At 39.1% G+C, this 21,744-nt stretch overlaps 1 protein-coding gene across 1 annotated transcript in view; it reads left to right on the plus strand.

Moving 5' to 3' along the window:
- The window catches only part of NUP205 (nucleoporin 205), a 71,448-nt gene that overhangs the window by 12,787 nt on the left and 36,917 nt on the right, over positions 1–21,744 (plus strand). Inside the window, exons 6-16 of the mRNA XM_048835446.2 lie at positions 288–516; positions 3,418–3,582; positions 4,437–4,612; positions 7,814–7,930; positions 9,552–9,689; positions 10,790–10,940; positions 12,008–12,213; positions 13,703–13,885; positions 14,623–14,673; positions 18,377–18,586; positions 19,725–19,824. Coding sequence (XP_048691403.1) covers positions 288–516; positions 3,418–3,582; positions 4,437–4,612; positions 7,814–7,930; positions 9,552–9,689; positions 10,790–10,940; positions 12,008–12,213; positions 13,703–13,885; positions 14,623–14,673; positions 18,377–18,586; positions 19,725–19,824 — 1,726 coding nt within the window. The remainder of the gene's footprint in view (positions 1–287; positions 517–3,417; positions 3,583–4,436; positions 4,613–7,813; positions 7,931–9,551; positions 9,690–10,789; positions 10,941–12,007; positions 12,214–13,702; positions 13,886–14,622; positions 14,674–18,376; positions 18,587–19,724; positions 19,825–21,744) is intronic.

Here is a 21,744-nt window from a genome sequence, read left to right on the forward strand (position 1 = left end):
AAGTTAACTAATTTTAAGCCCTCCTGATCTTGAAATTGACCAAAATGGACCGTGAATTTGGTAAGATCCTAGCCATATGCATGTGTAAATCCCATTCACGTTAATGGCAATGGAATGTATATATCAAGCCAAGAATAAATCCTAATTGATTCAATCATGTTTTGGGATTCCAAATGAACTTGTGTAACTGATCCTAGTTATATTGACTGACTGAGCAAGACACGCTTGAACAATTTGAAAATAATTGTATGAAAATAACTAAATTTTTTTTTTTTTGTTTTAACTAGGTTTCTGACCTTATCAAAGAGTGCCGACAGTCATTGGCTGAAAGCCTGTTTGTCTGGACCTGCCAGTCTCCACTGAGCAGGGATGATACTTTAATCCTTATTAGTTATCTGGAGAAAGTGACAGTTGAAGCTGATGGCTTATTGGACTGTGTGAATTTGTCCCTCCTCATGGCTCTTCTTTACTGCTTTGATGTCAGTTTTCTAGAACAGAGCACAGAGGATCGGGAAGGTAATGGTAGAGTTTTCTTCAGTTGTACCTTACTATTCCACAAAATGTATTAGCTTTAATTGTTACTATCACTAACATTTTAATCATTATTTACTACAGTTAGGCATCATACTTGGGTGGGGTATACATTTTAAGTAGAAAATTTCTTGATACAGTGAAAATACTTCACTGGGGTAAAGGTTGACTTGAAATCTACTTATAGTGATGTACTTGATACTAGATGAAAAAAACGGAGTTCAGTGGGTAATGGAGGAAGGGCCTGGTCTGAGTATGGGACTAGAGTTTTAATCCTGAATATTCTTGAGTTGTAATCCTGAATTTTTACACTGATTTCCTTTGTGGCTTTGGGTAAGTCAATTCAATTATTTATGGCTCAATTTCCTCATGTAAAATGGGGCTGAGAATACCCTGGCAGGGATGTTGCAGTTTAATTCATTCATGTTGAAAGAGTTTTGAGGTTGAACAATTATAATGTTCTAAGATTCATTATGCTGTTTACATTTATACCTTGAGATAGATAGATATAGATAGATATACATACACACACACACACACAAAATGGTGCAGTTACAGTTGACTCACAACTTTTCTGACTTGTTCATGTAAATTCTCACCTCTAACAGTGCAGTAAAGTAACTTGATGGAATTTCTCTCCTTTTTTAAATAAGGGAGGAGCAAGTGAGTAAATAATTGCACATTAATGTATTTATTTCAATGTGCAATGGGACAGTCCTTTTTTTTAAGCTGGGGAAGACGTGAGATTCTGTTTCCCTTTTATATTGATGGAGTCTGACATATATAACTTTCAGAGTTTGTTGCAAGACCTATTGATTTAATATGGGCTTCTGCTTGAGGAAGGGATACTGACAGAGTCAAGTTTTGGTTTTTGGAAGGGAGTCATTTAGGTTGACTTTGGAGGTGGTAGTGGTCTTGTTTCGTAGCTTTGTACTTGCATCCAGAGAATGATGGCTGCTTTTTTTATTATATAGAGAAAGAAATAGTATAAAATGTATGTTGAGTCATAAAACTCTTAAATGAATGCATATTGTACAGTAACTCCTCACGTAAAGTCATCCCGGTCAACGTTGTTTCATTGTTATGTTGCTGATCAATGAGAGAACATGCTCGTTTAAAGCTGTGCAGTGCTCCCTTATAACATTGTTTGGCAGCTGCCTGCTTTGCCCACTGCTTGCAGAAAGAGCAACCTGTTGGAGCAAGCTGGTGGGGGCTTGGAACCAGGATGGACCGGCAGCCCCTCTATCAGCTCCCCTAAGTTCCCTGTGTGGCAGCCGCCCAGCAGGCTATCAATTGCTGGGTAGTTCAGTTGTCCCTCCCCCCACGGCTGTGTGCTGCTCCTGCCCTCTGCTTTGGAGCTGCTCCCGGGAGCCTCCTGCTTGCTGTGCGGGGCTGGGGAAGGGGTGCTAATGTCAGGGAATCCCCCAGCCCTCTGCTCCTTTACCCTATCTCCACAGAGCAGGGGTCGGGACATGACAGGGCTCAGGACAGAGGGAGCTTGCAGGCAGCAGCTGCTGTCTCAACTTGCTGATCTACTTAAAAAGACAGAGTACTTAGAGCAGGGGTGGGGAAACTTTTTGGCCTGAAAGCCACGTTGGGTTTCCAAAATTGTATGGAGGGCCGGTTAGGGGAGGCTGTGCCTCCCAAAACTGCCAGGCATGGCCCGGCTCCTGCCCCCATCCGACTTTCCTTGCTTCTCTCCCCCTGACGGCCCCCCTGGGACTCCTGCCCCATCCAGCCCTCCCTGTCCCCTGACTGCCCCCCCGCTGCACCATCCAACCCCCCGCCCCCGTCCTTCCTGACTGCCCACCCCGAGGACCCCTGGCCCATTCAACCACCCTTTCTCCCTGACCACCCCCGGAATCCCTGCTCCTGACTGCCCTCCACCGCTCCATCCAACCGCCCCCCCCTTTCCTGACTGCCCCCCCGGGCCCCTGACCCCATTCAACCTCCTCTGCAGCTGTGTGGCTTGGCAAGAGCTCGCAGCCCCGCCGCCCAGAGCATTGCACCAGCGGCGCAGTGAGCTGAGGCTGCGGGGAAGGGGGAACATCAGGGGAGGGGCCGGGGGCTAGCCTCCCGGGCCAGGAACTCAGGGGCCGGGCAGGAGGGTCCCGCAGGCCGGATGTGGCCTGTGGGCCATAGTTTGCCCACCTCTGACTTAGTGTGGTCAGCGTACTTAAAGGGGCAATGCGCCTCTCTTTCTCTCACTCACACAGTGTGTGTCTCTGTCTCTCTCTGCCATGCTGTCTCCCCTCCCTCCATTCATGCTGCCTTGTAGAGTATGAGGCTACATTAACAACAATGTGTTAACCCTTGAGGGCTCAGCCGAGGGCTAGTTCATCATTTAGCAGTAAGGCATTCCCTGGGAAATATCTCACTCTCTGACTTCACCACCTCAACCAAGCTTCACAATCATCATTGCTGTGTACGGTATTAAATTGTTTAAAACTTATACTGTGTGTGTGTTTGTGTACACACACACATACACACAGAGTATATATATACATACACAGAAAGAGAGTGTCTTTTGTCTGACGAAAAAGTTTCCCTGGAACCTAATTCCTCCCCATTTACATTAATTCTGGTGGGGAAAATTGGATTTGCTTAACATCGTTTCATTTAAGTAGCATTTTTCAGGAACATAACTACAACCTTAAGTGAGGAGTTACTGTATACTGTTTGGGCTTCAGACTACTTGAAAGAATCAACTGATCAGTTTAAAGAGATAGAAAAAGTGACAATTATTGTAATAGCTAATTGGAGAAGTAAGCTACATTTGTTCTCCAAGGCTGTACATTTCAGGAATTGTTCATATTTTTTTTTAATGGAAATGAGAATTTAGTGTTTCACTTTTTTATATAATGATGAGTCACTTTGTTCTTCCAGATTTGATGCACCAGCTGCCTCTATTAACTGAGAGACAGTACATAGCAACAATCCACACTCGCCTTCAAGATTCTCAACCATGGAAACTACCAGGGCTGCAAGCTACTGTTAGATTAGCATGGGCACTAGCATTGCGAGGAATATCCCAGCTGTCTGATGTGACAGGTAAATGAATCCGAAGTGAAACTGCTATAGCTAAGTCTTCAGAGCCCCTTAATACTACAAGTCAGAGGAGCTGTTACTTTTTGGGGGAACAGTAACTGCCCTCTCTCACAGAACTGTGCAACTGCTAACTTGTATTTGAGAGTTCAGCTGAGAATTATATTAGTCTGAAATATACACAGGATTAGAAATACTTACTGTTTCATGATACAAACTCCATAATATCCCTTCGTTTCAATAGCAAATTAATATTGTGCTGAAAAAATGCGTAAAATTTCATTTAATGCTAGTTGGTGCCCTATGCTGGTAACTCTACCATTAAAAAACAAAAATAGATTCCAATTTGTTATAGCCTTTATGAGTTAAAGGCAGCTCCATTGTAGCTGGATAGTGTAACACACATTGTCTGCTGAAAGGATATTTGAGAACATTGGATAGTTTTCTTCCAAAAGATGTGGACTTCTGAAGTGCCGTAGTAGATCAGAATTAGATCAGTTTCAGAATATCCTTTCTGTGAAGTTAAATCAGAGTTAAACTTCACGCTTCTAACGGTCTTAAAAGAATAGTTTTTGATTGCTATAAATAATAGGGGCCTATAGCCCTGCATAACTGGATTTGGTTTCACTTACTCGGAGGACTAAGTGGATTATGCACATCTTTCCTCTTTGATGAGAGTTCAAGTACTGGCTGTCCCACTGTATTGGCATAACTTTTACAGACCACTGTTCTTTTGAACATCCAAAAGACTTAGGGAGTATACGTTTATGTTCATTTGCAAGTAAGCCAGGAACTTTGAAACATTAGTAAGTGAGATAATTGCATTCTTTCTTCCTCTTCCCCTTCTTTATTCTTTCTAGCTCTTGCAGAATTCACTGAGGCCGATGAGGCAATGGCAGAGCTAGCAATTTCTGATGATGTCTTCCTGTTCCTTACTGAATCTGTGGTGGGGTCTGAAAACTTCTACCAGGAAGAATTTTACATCCGCAAAATTCATAACCTTATCACAGACTTCCTTGCGCTCATGCCGATGAAAGTAAGTTGTTATGCATGTGGACTAGCAGTTGATGAGAATTTTGGATGTATAATCCAAATGTCATGTACAGGAGCAGATAGCAATTTTGGATAATATGGAGATCCAGATAAGGCATCTACCACCATGGTCTTGAAGTGCTAGGATTCAGAAAACTGCCAATTAATTATGTATTTGATTTATGGAATTAATATAGTTTTCAATTTAGTTTCCAAATAACGATGCTCTAAAAGTCAAAGTTTACATGAGTATAGTGAAATTTTAAAAGCAAACTGTTCATTTGGTAGTACTTATAATTTTTAATAAATGCCATTTTTTTCTATAGCGACATAGTATCGCAGCTGAAGTTATTTGTGAATGGGAAAAGATCACTAATCCCACCGTACTGTGTCAGTGCTTTTTAATTTTTGCCAGGAATAGACTTTTGCATATGTGTATGAGAGGGGTGCTATCTTTCCTTGCAGCAGAATACTTTTCCTATGGATATAACAATTTGATTTACCAGGAATTGAAACACTTGTGCTGCAAAGCAAAAATAAAAAAGATGTGTTTGTAGCAGTGTGAGCTATTTCATTTGTACAAGAACTTATATCCATGCATTGAAAGCAAGAGATCTGGGAAAGTGTAGTGTCTTTTTTTAATAATTGGTGAAAGCTTTATTTTGTGTCTGTTGTGTCGAGCAGTTGTGTGTCCATTTGAGTTGCCAAATAATGACTGTGCAGTCATAATTTTTAATTCTTTTTTATGTGCATACCTTTAAGGGATCTCTTTGTTCATTTTAGGCTGGCATGAGAATGTCTGGGGAAAAAATCATTCCTTCAGTTTTAAGAATCTTTTTGAGTGCACATATAAACATATTTGTAGACTGTTGAAATTCTCATTTATTTAAAATTCTTTGTTTATTATGATGATTGCTGAATTGATTTAAAAGCTTTTCTGAATTCACAGCAGGTACAACAGTGGCAATGTCCATGCAAGTATCCTGTGTGCACAGCCTCACTAGTGTGCCTCCGTCCACTTCTGTAGGGACTACACACAAACACCTAGAGGGGAGTAACATGCTGTAACAGGCTTTGGCCTTTCTGCTAAGGCTGCGAACAAAGGTGGTTTGTCTGTCTGATGCAGACGTATCCCTTAGAAAATAGGCTCATTTCACGTAATCATTGAATAGTCACAGTATAGTAATGTCTTTCCATTAGCTGCAGCCCTGGACTGTATTAAAGCGATGACCTAGAGGTGCAAAGGAATTCTATTTAGGAACAGAATATTGCCATATAGGATCAGAACAGTGGTCTGTCCATCTGTTCGGGTATCCTATTTCTGTCGGTGGCCAGTAACAGTTGCTTCAGAGGAAAAAACCTTGCAGCAGACAGAATTCTTGCTTGTGAAAGAATCCTTTCCAATCCGTATTAGGTAATGGTTGGATTATGGAATTTATATGCCTTATTACATTATAGAACTTTGAATGTTTTTATTATCCACATAAATGCTTAATCTTTTTTTTTTTTTTTTTATTCCTACTAAGCTCTTTTTCTCAATGATATATTTTGGCAGAAACTTCTGCAGGTTAATTATGTTTTGGGCCAGTGCATTGACAACAGTGGTAGTCACTTGTGAGGTACTTTGTCAAAGGCTTTTTGAAATTCAAAAAAATTATGTCAGCTGGTTTTCTTTTATCCAGTAATTTGTTGACACATTCAGAGAATTCTAGTAGATTAGAGGGCACAATTTTTCATTACAGAAGATGTACTTTTTTCTTTCCCCCCTGTCATATTGCATTCATTCTAGCCATTTTAACACTTTAATTATAGCAAACAATTTTACTGATATTGAAGCAGTGCTGACTGGCATGTAATTCCCTAGGTCACCCCAGAACTCTTCAAAAAGATAAAGACATTTGCTACCATTCAGTATAGTAGCTGATTTCTTGAGGAATTTAGTTCTTCTCAATTCTGTTCATACAAGGCACTATCCTATAATGCTAGCTCTGTTTTCTCTCTCTACGTTCCACATACACAAACATATTCGTATAATTAACTTACATTTTTGATTTTGGTACAGAAGTTCATTTAATCTATCTAGCTTTCCAAATTGAAAATATTAGAGGATGTAGCTTTGGGGCCTGATCCAGATCACAGTGAAGTCAATGGAAATATTCCCATTGACTTGGATCAGGCTCTTGTTGCAGATGAGAAGAGCCTTGAGAGAAACGAAGTGGTTAAATATTTCTCTCGATTTATCAGCTCCGCGAATTAGTGGTGGTTCTTCAAGTATTTGTCCACATGGATCCCACTCTTGGTATACATGGTCTCCATGCACACAAGATGGAATTCTTTTGCCCAGCAGTGTCTGTCTGGAATCATGCCTGAACCTTGTGCCCCTTCAACTGAGGGCATAATGGACAGGGCAGATCCAACCATCCCTCACTTTCTTCACCAATACAGAATCGTAGAGCAGTGGCTCTTAACCTTTCCAGATCACTGTATTCCTTTCAGAAGTCTGATTTGTCTTGTGTACCGCCAAGTTTCATTTCACTTAAAAACTATTTGTTTACAAAATCAGACATAAAAAATATAAAAGTTCCACAGCACACTATTACTGACAGATTGCTGACTTTCTCATTTTTACCATATAATTGTAAAATAAATCAATTGGAATATAAATATTTCAGAGTATAGTATATAGAGCAGCATAAACAAGTTATTGTGTGTAATATAAAATTTTAGTTTGTACTGACTTTGCTAGTTCTTTTTATGTAGCCTTTTGTAAAACTTGGCAAATATCTAGACGACTTGATGCACCTCCTGGAAGACCTCTGCGTACCCCCAGGTTGAGAACCACTGTCCTAGAGGAGGAAGACTCCATAGTAGCAGGGAAGGAGGGATCCATGTGGACATAACATTGTGGTTATCATATTATTGGTTATCAGACATTTGATTTATACCTTGAACCGCTGAGAATTTCTTCCTACTATTGGATGATATGGTAACAATTTAAACAGAAAATTAAAATAAACCCCTGCAATTTGATAATGAATTTCAATCTATTTCAATAGCATTTTTGTTTATTAAGGACATGCTTAGGAGTGTTAAAATGTTTTATAAAAATAGATAAGACTAGGTTGCTATTTGTAATCTTTAAGATAATTTTTTTTTGTTGGCTTAAAATAGACCAACATTCTTCTCCACTTCATAAATTGTATAGGTGAAACAGCTGAGAAACCGTGCAGATGAAGATGCTCGTATGATCCACATGAGTATGCAGATGGGTAATGAGCCACCTATTTCCCTTCGGCGGGATCTGGAACATCTTATGCTTTTAGTAAGTCCTACTTTTTAATTATGTTTGTAAAAAGGGATTATTTGGGGGTTTTCCTGTTGAAAACTTCTGATACCTTAACAGTAAAACACATTATTTGAATAAGAAGATACTGTGTGGGGCATAACTTACCTATTTTTAATTGTCAGTGGAAATCTTCATATTTTTGGTTAAATTTGAAGTAGATATTTTCATTAACTAGTGATGTAGTTGAATTAATTTGCTGACCTGACTTCCCCCTGCTAATAAATATCAGTTTATTTTTGTTCAGCATATAAATATTGCACCATTTGTTGCATTTCAAATACTGTGGTGCTACAGTTTAGATACCGGAATATCTTTTGACATATGATTGTGTATACATTGTGCAGTATTTTAAATGTAACTCCTCCCCCCCCATGTTAACACAACTTTAAAATTGAAATTCCAAGTTTACAAATCTCAGAACTATGGTTCCCATCTAACAGTATTTGAGGCACTTTGTGCTTATGTAGTGTTTTGTGTTTCTGCATCATCCCAGCAAAATTCTATCTATTCACCTTGGGTGAATAAAATATCATTAATTTTTACATGATCATTAGTCATTATGGTAAAGGGTGAGTGTGTAGATTTTTTGCATCTGATATTGTAATTTTTCATAACAGTTTTGCAAGGCTGCTATATACATGGTGTTGAGATCTTAAATGCAAAAAGACCAAGTTACGGCTGATGTGGGAATTGTAACTAAATTTTCTGTGTTTCATTAGAGTAAAATTTCAACCATAATGTTGCCTCTATAGAAGGGTCTTTTTCCATTCTATTTCTTTGTTTGTTTTAAAAGAAATAAAGTTGGTCTTGTGTGTTTATTTCAATTTGTGATTGTTAAAGTTAGATAACATATTCAAATACTGTATGTGGGCAGTGTACATTTTTTCCATCGTTGTTAAGAAATAAATGTTATAATAAAACGAACTGGTGAAGTATACAAATTCCTCCTTAAATACAGTGTACCAGGCAAGTTTGAAATTTTAAATTCTAACCATTTTAAAGCTAGAGAAACATTAAAAATATTTTTTATCCACAAAAAGTATTAGGCAATTTTATAAATCATTAAAAAAGGAGCTTAGAATGAAAATGCCTTCTTAATTAGAACTTGTTATGGCTCTGGCACAAAGCTATAACACACCTATAAAATGAAGAACTTGAAACAGAAATTATTCTGAAGGAAATTTGACCAGTCAAAGAACAGTTAAAAGCTTTTAATCCCAACACTGGCTGATTTATTTTAAGCTAATTGTAGCACAAATACCCAAATACTCATTTAAAGAAAATACCAGTGTGTTGATATCCAGGGTTTTATAGGCAACAGAGGGAGAATACCATTGAAATTTACAAATAAAAATTATTATTAAAAAATCTGGAAATTTCAGGGGTTTTTTTAGCTATGGATTGTTCTCACATTACTGCATAGGAACTGCCATTTTCAGGAAGAGACTATTTAAAAAATTATGTATTAACCATGAGATTATTTTTCTTCCTGTATTTCCAGGTTGTGCTGAAGTAGTGTTCGTTGTTAAAATCTTGGCCTTTTTATTTGCATTGACATTTTTTCTCTCTAGAACCGTATTTTTTTGTCCCCCTACAGATTGCTGAGTTGTACAGGAAGGATCCCTTTAATCTGGAACTTGCTCTTGAGTATTGGTGTCCTTCAGAACCTCTCCAAAGCTCCACCATTATGGGATCTTATCTTGGAGTAGCCCATCAGCGACCTCCTCAGCGCCAGGTTAGCCAAATTCAACTTTTTTCCTCCAATGTTTTCAGTGGAAAAACTTTTTTTTCTTTCTTTCTTTCTTTTTTTTTAAAATGTGTGTCATTTACCTTAGTGTCATGGTGTTAAAAGCTGCAGGCGGGAGCACCTATAGCTCCTGGAATCGAGAGGAGTAAAGATGGTTTTTGGGGAACTGGTAGAACCACTCTCATATGGTCTTAAGAACCTGTTATCCATTGCCAAGATATTAGTGCAGTGCTCCCACCGTTTGTTGTGTGGGCACTATAGGCATGCTAGAAAGGGAACCTTTACCAGTTGTCCTGGGCTGTAGATTGTTCTCTGGGGTGTCGGTGGGTATTAATGGGAAAGAATCTAACCACTTTCAAAACTCTTGTTTATGCTTGAGCTACCTAATCGAAGACTTCTACACAAGCAGCTACATTTTCTCAGTGACCTTGACTAATAATAATATTTTGCTCTTACGTTGCACCTTCTGTCTGATTATATCACAGTGTTCTATTGCTATTCCCAGAGGCAAAACTCTGTTAAGGTGCAGTTAAGGTCTCTTAAGGGTAGAAAACATTACAAGGATGTTGTAATTATCTAAAACCCAAGGATAGGGTTAAAACCTAACTAATCCTAGAATTAGGATTAAAACCAATCCAAATATGTTAAGGTAAGAAATGCACAGTTAAGGCATCCAAACAACCTTAGCTGTGCCCTGTAGTAACCTAATTACCATGCAATTATTTAGAGATTATGGTCTCAGATTAGATTTATTTTTAAAGAAAGACATACTAGATTTTCTTCATAGTTTTCCCCTTTTGGCATCACTGCAACTAATGTTATGAAAGAGTATTGCACCCTTATTGATTAACATGTGTTACTTTGCAATATCCTGAATATTTTGTGTATCTCTTTTCTCTTCAAAATGTGGATATTTTCTGTTCAATGAAACAGAACAAGCAGTTCACAAGCGTATTTATTTTGGAGTTGTGGTGAGGGTTTTGTATTTTTTAAGTCCAAACCAAAATATACGTTATCATTTTGGTGTCTGTTGTCACCCCCAAAATACGGTTAGATTTCTTTTTAAACGTTTACCTTTTTCATTCCAGGTCGTCTTGTCAAAGTTTGTTAGACAAATGGGAGACCTACTTCCCTCCACAATATACATCCCATATTTGAAAATGCTTCGGGGATTGGCCAGTGGGCCCCAGTGTGCTCATTATTGCTTCAGTTTGCTGAAGGTCAATGGCAGCAGTCATGGTAAGAAAGGTGTTTGACAGTAGGCTCACCTCCCAACTCTTTTCCTAGACAAATTAGACAAGAATGCAGGTCTGGATGAGATTAATTGTAGTTTACTACTTAGTTAGCTACTATTAGTCTTACACCTTTAGTACAGAGGTAAAACTCATTTTCACTTTCAGTTGTGGTCTGCATAAAGATACTGGTTTATATATGTTAATTAAATATTTGAGTGTCCTGATTATGGGAGTGGCTGAATTCCTAATGTATTTAACAGAAAGCTATAAAACATTTTAAAATCAATGAGAGCTTCAATATATCACTTTTGCTCAGTACAGTATGTTGAGGAGACACTTATTAGCATAAAATAGCCAGGCTGTGGATTTCCAAATACATTTTTAAATGATGGTAGCATTTCTGAGGTTGCTTTTAGAGGCATCCTGACAAAGTGCCATCATTTGTAACACAGGTAATATAAGTTTCTGTTTTGTTTTCATACTAGCTTGTCAGGGAAAAAATTACGAGACTAACATTGTCTTTACACATTCAGCATGACAAAGGTTCTGATTCATAAACCCATACGATAGCATGATTAAAACAGTAAACCTATTTTACACCTGATTATCATATTAGTAATGCCATAGCTCTTCAAAAAGACCATAAGAGCACAAAGCTCACCAACACCAGGCTTTTATCATAAACTTTGTTTTCCTCTCTGGCCCACTTTGAATCTGAACTGAAAGTTGAGCTCACTGATGATCTCCAATTCTGGTGTGCCATTGAAGGGTTCAGATGGTTAAGGAGAAGGGACGGGGAGGTGTTTTATGGATGCCAATAGGCACTTTTTTTTTCTCAACTCAGAATGTTTGGAAAACAACTCACGTGTTGTGGGCATTAACATAAATGATAAATAATAATAAAAGTGCACAACCTCTCGTACATAGTGAGAAGAATTTCTTATTAGTTCAGCTTCCAGAGTACTGTGCTGAGTACAAGTTAGGGCAGTTTTTTAAAGTTTGATATCCTCTTTGCCACCTGTAAAAGAGCAAAATTGTTTTGTAATCCGTTTGAACATTTTTCCTTTCCAGCTGAAAACATCCAAGGAACAGGTGGCAGCCCTGTCTCCTGGGAGCATTTCTTCCGCTCCTTGATGCTGTATCATGAGCACTTAAGGAAGGACTTGCCAAGTGCAGATAGTGTTCAATACCGTCACCTCCCCCTCCGAGGAATCACCCAGAAAGAACAGGATGGATTGATTTCCTTTTTACAGCTTACAACTACTATAGTGAAGTGGGTAGGTAATCCTTTTCTTTCGTGTGTCTCGCTGGTACGTTTCTGTATCTCTTGCAAGATGACATTTAAACTGACTTACAGATTTGAGTTTGCACGTAACTAACTAGTGGTGACCTATGCCACGTTTGCCCAAAATGGCACTCTGGGCAGAGTCAGCTAGCAGTTGCTGTGATTTGTTTTCTGGACTTCATAAGTGATAGCAGGAATGACTGGGTTGGACAAGCACGTGATAAAGCAAGAAGGGGCAGGGTCTGTTGTTGGTACTGCAAATTGCTGATTTTTAACTTTTCAAGACTCCCTTCCCTGTTGCGGAAGAGTTGTCTCTTTCTTTCACAGCTAAGACAAGTTTAAAAGAAATCAGGTCAGAGCTGAAGAACTCTGAGCATTTACATTTAATAATTTGAGAGGGGAAAAGCCAGAAGAAGTAAACTAAAATAAAAGAGAGAAAATGGCAGGGGAAACAAACTGCTAGTGAAACTTACCTCCAGGCTGGATTTAAATGGCTGCCAGACCTATAGCTGAAAAGGCACCTTGAGTTAAAGGGGTGGAAACTCCAAGCAATGGTTATGAAAATAATACATCAGTGCAGGCTCTACATAGGTGGTACAGCTTTAGTTCGGTTACTGAATACCCACATGAGGAGAGGGTAATTCTATATTAAGTATGCTTAGAATTATCTAGCTATACTAGAACTGTATGCCAGTTGAATAGCTTAGCAAGAGATCTCAGGTATGCTTTAACTAGCCCTACCCAGCTTTTAGATCTTAACAAGTTTAATTTCAACTTAGTGAATGTTAAGAATGTTAAAAATAGATAATACAGGCTTGTAATAGAAATAATGACAGAGCCCTTATCTGCTCTGTTGTGAAGGGGCTGTTGAGGTATAAGCGCTTGATTTCTCTAGAGACAGTTGTGTGAGTGTGTTCCTGCTAGTATATGCTTGGGAGTTACAGAAGAGACTTGAGCTTCCAGCACATATGTGCACAATTCCTTTAGTACATGTTGAAAGAAGAAGAGGGTGAAATACTTGGTAATGGTATTCAATTATTTTAAAAATAAGCTTCTTAATCAATGTTTTTAATCAGTTAAAAGTGATGCTTTAAGTTGGAGCAGTCTTCCATTCTTCCCATCTCTAAGATGTGTTGGGCTAGAAAATGGCATCACCATTGCTTAGGGCTTGTCTACACTACCCGCCAGATCGTCGGACTGCGATCGATCCAGCAGGGGTCATTTTATCGCATCTAGTATAGATGCAGTAAAGCGACTGCGGAGCTCTCTCCCATCAACTCCGGTACTCCAGCAGAACAAGGAGCGCAAGCGGAGTCGACAGGAGAGCATCAGCTGTCGTATCTTAGATGGACCCTTCTCGGTAGTCTAGACAAGCCCTGAGACTTTGAATCATTTGAATTAGGTGTTGCAAAACTCCAAGACCTTTCAAAGTGACAGTGTGTACTCCACCCTCCCCTCTTGTTTTGTGTATCATTCTGCAGAGTGAGAATGCTCGTTTGGCACTCTGTGAGCACCCCCAGTGGACTCCAGTGGTAGTCATTTTGGGACTCCTGCAATGTAGCATCCCTCCCATTTTGAAAGCCGAACTATTAGAGACTCTTACTGCCTTTGGAAAATCTCCTGAGATAGCTGCTTCACTCTGGCAATCACTGGAATATGCACAGGTATTTTAGGATTTTGTATACTGCTTAGAACTGTAGTAACTGAGTCCTGGCTGAATTGTAATATATTTTAACATTATATACTTAAATCTTAGCAGTAATATGACACACTTTTCCTAAATGCTCTTTTAATCATTTATTTCCATTGCTGATTATCAAATTCACATTGTTTCTTACTGTAGAAAAGGCCTGTGTACTGATAATAGTGGTGTATTCTTATTGCGCAAGGAAAGGGAATGGGGAGAAACCGGCCCTTTGAATCATAGAATCTCCCGCTTGGAAGGGACCTCAGGATGTCACCTAGTCCAACCCCCTGCTCAAAGCAGGACCAGTCCGCAACTCACATACCAGGGGAGACATAAAGATCTGTGAATCCTGAAGTAGTGCTATTGTAAGAGATCACAAGATAGCGTTTGACCTCTCTAGATGGTTTAGGAGTGACCATCACTGCACTGGAAGGAGTTCTGTCCAGTGCTTGGCTGACATGAAGAAGCAACATGACGTAGCCCTTTGAGGGTTGGGGGGTAAAAGTGAATGTGGAGGATCTGTACAACTCTCAGAGATGGGCAGTCCATTGTTCTATCAGCAAATTAGAGATTTTTTTTTTTTTAAAAGCTCCTGTTCCCCCTGAAAGAAGTGGTTAGTAGGGAATACAATAAGCATTTCTGGTACAATGTAAACATCAGCCATTTCTGTTAGTAGCTATGTAGAAACACATTTTTTCCCCCTTTCTGTTTAAGATATTACAGACTGTAAGAGCTCCAGGTCAAAGGCAAGCAACTGGCATTGAGGTAAGGGTTCTTCTCTTCTAGGAAGCCACTTTGATTTCTATACAGATGAGTGCAAGGGGGAAAATGTAGAGGTTGTGCCTGCTATTGAGTCTTGAAATAAAATCCCTCTTTGCTTTGCATCTGTTATTCCCAAACCTACTCATGGCTCCTAGAAGTCTGTTTTTATCTTGCTTTGTAAATCTAATGGAGTTCTTAAAATTTGTTTGGCCATGCCTAGCAGCTTTCTAATATGTATGGAATAGATGTCTTTGCCCTTCTTTCTTGTTATGTACACATTTTTCTAAAATTCCTAGACTGCTTATTGTTTCCTGTATTTCATTTTTTTTCTGCATTAGCAGTCAGTTTTAAGTCACGTAAATCCATTGTGATTTAGCTAGAAAAAGGAATCATACTCATTTTTGCTTATCAGTATGGATTAGTGCATCAGACTTTTGTAGGTATTCTTGCTCTCATTTGTTTTCAGACTTTTCCTCCCTCCATCCCCCTTTAAACAAAACACATGTAAAGGTTACATTCTAATCAGACATGCAAAGTATATCATTATAGTTGGGCAGTAGTTCCATTATAGCTAAGGCTGAAACTTGTTTACTGTTTAACAGGTGGTTTAAGGGCAAGTCTACACTACCCGGCTACATCCATACAGCTGCACCGATGCATCGGTGCTGCTGTAGCCCTTCTGGTGTAGATAATTACTGTACCTCCGCGAGAGGCAGAACCTATGTCCACAGAAGAGTGTCTCCTGCCGACATAGTGCAGTGTGGCCAGTGCTTTAATTTGATGTAACTTACATCACTCAGAGGGGTGTCTCCAAAAATACCACATCAAGTTTTTTTGCAGCTCTTAAGTTCTTATAACTTTTTTTGGACCTATCTGTTGTTCTTATTATAGTTCTCATCCTCCCATAACAGATCTCACCCATTCAGAATTGATTTTTAGCTTGTGTCTAACACTCATTTTTCTCTTGGGGAAAAACAATATTTAAAAAGTTGTTAAAGCTGGATTCACAGTGTGGATTGAGCCAAACTGGCAAGCGTGTCCCAGACCTGACGAAGAGCTTTGTGCAGCTTGAAAGCTTTTCTCTCTCACCAAACGAATTTGGTCCAATAAACTATATTATTACCTCGTCCACCTTGTGTCTCTAAAGCCAGAGAAAATAATTTGTGCATGTACAGCAGGACTGGGGCTCCGTTGCAAGACAAAGTGTAGACAGCCTGATGTTAGAGTAAGTGGGTGGCTCAAGGTGATGTGCCATGGCTATTCAGCCCAAGCAGTACCCACATACATCTAGTTTGAATCCTGCCCATGACAGCTTGCTGAGAATGTGTGTTGTACTCATTAGTTGCTCTGTCTGTATTCTGCAGAGGCTCCTTCTGGAAGTTTTGTCCCAATACAAAGCTTATGACTTAAGAACCAATATTTGAGTGTAGTCCCTACATGCATACTCATTTTACATTAGAAGTATTGCCAAGGAAATAGCTTAATTAAACAAAAGGAAGATGGAAGGCTAGTAAGCAGCAGCACTAGGATAATGTGATCATGCTGTATGCATCTCATTCCTGAGCAGTGAGACTGAGTGTGATCAAAGAAAAGGAAATAGCTGCAACTCCTATGTCAGCATGATCAAAGGGGATACTGAGCATCAGCAAATGCACTCGTAATAGAGAGCCCTATTCTCAGGGCTGGCATAAGGTCAGCATTGACTAATGTGGTGCCAGCATACTATCATCAGTCAAAAAGTAGCTTATGTTTATAAGCATAAAATAAACATAGAAAACAAATCTCAACTTTATGCAATAATTCATATGATCTACACAAACCAAAGGTTCATGCCTATCAGTTTTATCTCTCAAAGTATTGTAATTTTGTGTGTAAAAAAACAAAAGGAGGTGGAGAGGAGTCTGAGGGAAATGTCAGACACTAGAAAAAAATTAGTCACTTGGCCCTTTTAAAAACAGTCGCATCAAACAATATTTTTCGCCTCACATGTTGCTATAGAAAAATAAAGCAGTGAACAATTACAGTAAACTTTTAAGAATTATATTATGATGCAAAAAAGAGAGAGTTTGTAGACCTTTTTCACTCCAGTTAAAATGGAAATCTTGGTGCAGCCTTAACCATGGGTGACATTACCACCCCATATAACATTGCTGGGTTACATTAGCGCTAGGCGTAGAGATAGTGGTGCAGATTTGGAGTAATTTGATCAAGGGATCCCTCAGATGCTGCCTCCCTCCAATAAGTCTTATTTTAGTATTCAAATTTCTTTAAAACCAGAGGTGTAACAGGATTGTTTTGAATTGATATTCTACAGCACTGGGAGAGGGGAGCATACACCCATTGAGATGAAGGGGTCACTTCACATCTCTGAGTTCTTGTGTCAGGCTGCATTAATTTCTGTGGGCTGATTTGACTCAGCTGAGCATTCAGGCCTGCTGTGCTGCCGAGGATAGTACAGAGTCCATTCCCGCTACATCAGGTCTTGAAGAAAAGTAAAAAGTATGAGGCTCACCTCCATTGCTGCGTCCAGCTGGTAGATATGCTCCTTTGTTACCACCTTCATTCCTTCTCATGGCCTCTCCAACCCTATTGGAAGGATAGAGGGGTCAGGAGGAGGGCAGAGCCAGTAGAGAGTGGCAGTGAGGTGTTCCCAGCCTTGTGCCTTCCCACAGGCACCCCTCAATCATGCTCCCACACTACCACCACTTCCTCAAAAATCCAGGAAAATTCACTGCCCAAAAACTTTAATACAGAGTTAAGGTTGACTGGCAATGCCTTGTGTCCTCCCAGAACACTGAGTCGTTCCTCATGTCTGCTTATCAGCCCAGAATGATTCGTACTTACCATATATCCCCAATGGCCATTGCCACTTCCAGAGGGCGGAGTAGAGGTTGTAGGGTCGGGCAGTTGTGTACTGTAATTCTGTATTTGCTGGTTTTCAGAGGTTTAAGTACAGGTATATTTAACATCTTAGAATGGTATAAGGCATTGCCAGTCAATTTTAATTCTGTGTAAACAACCATTTTAAGACGTGAATGTACTATAAACTATTATCTGTCCTCTTTTCCAACATTGTTTTTAAAATCACCTAATGGCCAAGACACTTGAAAACTGGTGGCAGCTTAGAATATGTTTTAGGCTACAATCTTGAAATCTGATGCATGTAAGAGGACTTCTGTGCCTGTGCAGAGCCCCATAGAAGAGAATTGGATGTAGTGTTGGAGCCAGCACATGTGCATCACATTGTGGGTTTGGGCTTAACTTGTTTCTTTGCTTGTTTTTGTGGTGAGTAGTGGCGAAGGAAATGGTATTGCTATTAAAAAGAATGGTAGATAAAGCAACAGTTGAGCTTAATAAGAGTAAGAGCTATCACTACATTATTATGTTAATTGCTTTTCAAATAATGACGTGTCAAAGTAGGATACTTCTTAAATTTAAAAAAAAAAAAAAATTGGGCCCAATCCTACTTTCCCTGTGCACCCTGACTCCCACTGAAGTCAATGAGAATGAATTTCAGTCATTTCAGCCTTCAATCAACATTCCCTTCCCGTTTTTTTTATTGTGTTTCAGCCTTATTATTTTGAATGTATTTTGATTTTAATTACAAATCTATTGAGGTGGAATCTTGTTGCTGTTGTCTGGTTCTTTAGTGTTATTTCTTAAGTTGAGGCCTTGATGGTTTTTTTCCCCCCCTCCTCTTGGGAAGGTTGAACTAAATGAGGTTGAATCTCGGTGTGAGGAGTACCCTTTAACCCGTGCCTTCTGTCAGCTAATCAGCACGCTGGTGGAGAGTTCATTCCCTTCTAACTTGGGGGCAGGACTGCGCCCACCAGGCTTTGACCCCTATCTGCAGTTCCTCAGAGACACTGTGTTTCTCCGATTTCGCACCAGAGCTTACCGGATTGCTGCTGAAAAGGTAATTTTTAGTTGTGAAGATAGTTCTTTTGGGACTAAAGCACTTTAGTCCCTGGCCTTGGAAGAGCTGTGATGTGCAAGTTTGATGCAGCTGTGATGAGTCCATGGATTCTTTAAATCAAAGCTGTAGCCAAATGACATCCTCCACTCCTGAGAAGCAGATTGCGGAGAGATTTACAGTAAATATCTTCATTGTTCAAGAATCGCTTGGTTGTCCTTAAAGGGCTAGAAGCACTGAGCTTCTTGATACTAACACATTAAATCGACAAGATGTGATAGCCTTTCAACAGCCAGCAAGGAGATGCCGAAGTCTGCCAAAATGTGGAGCACAGAATGTAGACTGGAAAGAGCATTTTCAAACACCACTGTTTGCATTGTCAAAAGCAGGATAAAATTAGTAAACAGTCGGGGTGAGAGTTGTATTGAGTTTCCATACCCCTTTGGTAAAAGAACTCTATTTCTGAAGGTAAAGTGTCTCTAGCCACTTCTCTAGCCATGTGAGAAATACATGGAGTTAGCTATCTGCTGTTGTTACATTATGATATTTTATAAATTGCTTTGTTACCAGAATTTTACCAGTTTGGCTAATGATTGCAAAACCTAAGTAGCTTTCATAGACCTGAATAATTAGAACCTTCATCCACCAGTTAGAGTTCTTTCATCATGATCATGTCACAAGATTATTTAACCAAATAGTGTTAACATAGTATTTTAACTTCTTGAAGCATGGAATTTGAGTTCCTCAATATGATTCTTTTTGATGAAAATGCATTTACATTGAAAGTGGAGTGACCCAGGCAGGCAAACAGTCAAGTTTACAAGCATATTCATTCTTTTATACATTTCAGAATAAGTTTGCATCTGGTTTTGAATATACGAAAAATACACTATCGTTATATTTGCAGATGTTCTTTTTAGTTCAAAAAAGCACACTGATAGTATTTCAAATTCTCTGACTTAAGTAATTTCCTAGTGCTGTGGGATGCTAATTTTAAAAGCAGACACATTTTTCTTGAAGTCTTGCCCAATCCATTGTTGAATTGTTTCACTTTCCCTTCTAGTTATATTGTTCTGTCATCCTGGTTTTGTGAATATTAATAATATCCTGTGTGGTGTGTTGTTTTTGTGGTTGTCCACAGTGGGAGGTAGCTGAGGTGGTTCTGGAGGTTTTTTACAAGCTGCTGAGAGACTACGAACCTCAACTTGAAGACTTTGCGGACCAATATGTGGAGTTACAAGGTTAATTTGTTCATTTATGTACTGTAAAACAAGATTATTACTTTCACTCTACTTCCATACCTCTGTATTGTGATCTTATCACATTTTACAAGCAAGCTGAGTCCATGCTTAGATAGGAAATATCCAAGAAACTCTAAAGTGCTGCTGACTCAGTAGGCTGCACTCTTTTCTGAATCAATAATGAATCAATGCCCCAGCATGGAACTAGGGGGCAATGTGCTTCTGGAGGTGATGTCTTTAAGATGAGATATAAAACTGACATCCTGCACATTTGTGGTCATTAAAGATCCCATAACACACTCAGAAGATTAGGAGCATCATGGCCAAAATCGAATTAGGAAGTTACATTTTGTCGACCAGAACTTGTCCTGCAATTTCATTTAGATATTGTAGTATGAATATTCTATACTGTTAAACAGCTGCTTTCTTACACTCTGGATGGTGGTGAAGTAATTTTTTGTGTATGTATAATTTGTGAAGCACTTTGCATTCCTTCAGAAAAAATAATATATAGTATTATAGTAAAAATATAAGATGTTGGAGCACCTTTTTGTTTGTGTATTTTCTACTCCCTTGCCCCCGCATACCACAGCAGAAAACATCCTACCATAAGGCAATAAATCGCTAGTTACCAGGACCCAAGGAGGCAAGTGAACTGTCTATCAAAATTGGTAGAAAAGCACGACCCACTCACTCACTCATTCTTTTCCTCCTTGCGTACTAGCATCCAGATTCCTTTAGTTTGAGTCTTTGTGTTTTCTTCTTGCTCTTTTTCTATAGAAGGTAGAAGAAAAGAATGCAGAAAGAAATGAGACAGGCAGAAAGGCAGTAGGGAAAAGAACATGCTTCTTAGTTGTAGAAGGAAGAGGGCATCAGGGCAAAGCTTACCCTGTGGATCAAAAGCTCTAAACCAGCTTTACAGGACTCAGTTCTTGCCCTTTGCTGATTCTAATTAGTAGATGCTGTTTCCTTTGTATTGCAGACTTGCTATGGCATGTTCCTGTCCTTTTGTGAGAGATGATCTTTTCTTCTAGTCCAACTGCTTGCTCTCACAGGTGGGGTGTGGGCCTGACTGAAAATAGGTGCTTATAGTCCTTAAAGTAGCCATATATTTGAAAAGATGGGAGTTGGTGGAAATGCCAACCTTGAACTTATGGGTCTAGGCTTTAAACCTTATATCTTGTCTCCATGACATGGCAACCAGATTGGGGAAATGGTAATTGGTTCACCTTTTAGGACTGGATCTCAATTTATTAATTACTGGCTATATGGGGAGACATCAGTCATTTGCCTACTGTCTTCTGTGGTTTACCAGTAACCATTTGGCAGCTGGTTTGTGGGGAACCTCTCTGTCTTAGGACATAGGCACTGCTACTTTATGAGAAGAAAGCATTATATTTATTGTGACTTTGCATTAGATTTTCTAGTAACTATAATTATCTCATTAAAAGCAGCATTTGACAATTTATTTTAACTTTGAGATTTTAAATATCTTATTCTTGGGCCTGAATTTCTGTTTCTATGGCTTATATCTAAATCTCCATTGTAATCACACAGCCAGTTAAGGATGCTTACTTGATGTGTTCTGTAGCCAATTTTCTATTGATGTTACTGAACAGTGAAGGTTATCTAGTTTAGAAATGATTCATTCTAGGATGTTAAAATTAGTACTTCCTGAACTCAATTTTAATGAGGGATACTACTCTTCTGAGGCCAAGAAAGAAGGCAATTGCTGCATTATAGTGAGTTTGAGGCTAAAGTTGAGTTTATTCATCTTAGTTTTGTACTGCACATTTTTTAATGTGAGGTTTCCTCTTAAAGTTTTTCACTAAATGATGCTTGTTAATTTGCTACAGGCTCAAAGAACCTTTAGAAACAGTGCGTAGGTGGAGAGACAGGCAGAAATATGTCTTTCTAGTA

The sequence above is a fragment of the Caretta caretta genome, chromosome 1 (assembly GCF_965140235.1).
Source record: "Caretta caretta isolate rCarCar2 chromosome 1, rCarCar1.hap1, whole genome shotgun sequence".
In the NCBI taxonomy this organism is placed as follows: Eukaryota; Metazoa; Chordata; order Testudines; family Cheloniidae; genus Caretta; species Caretta caretta.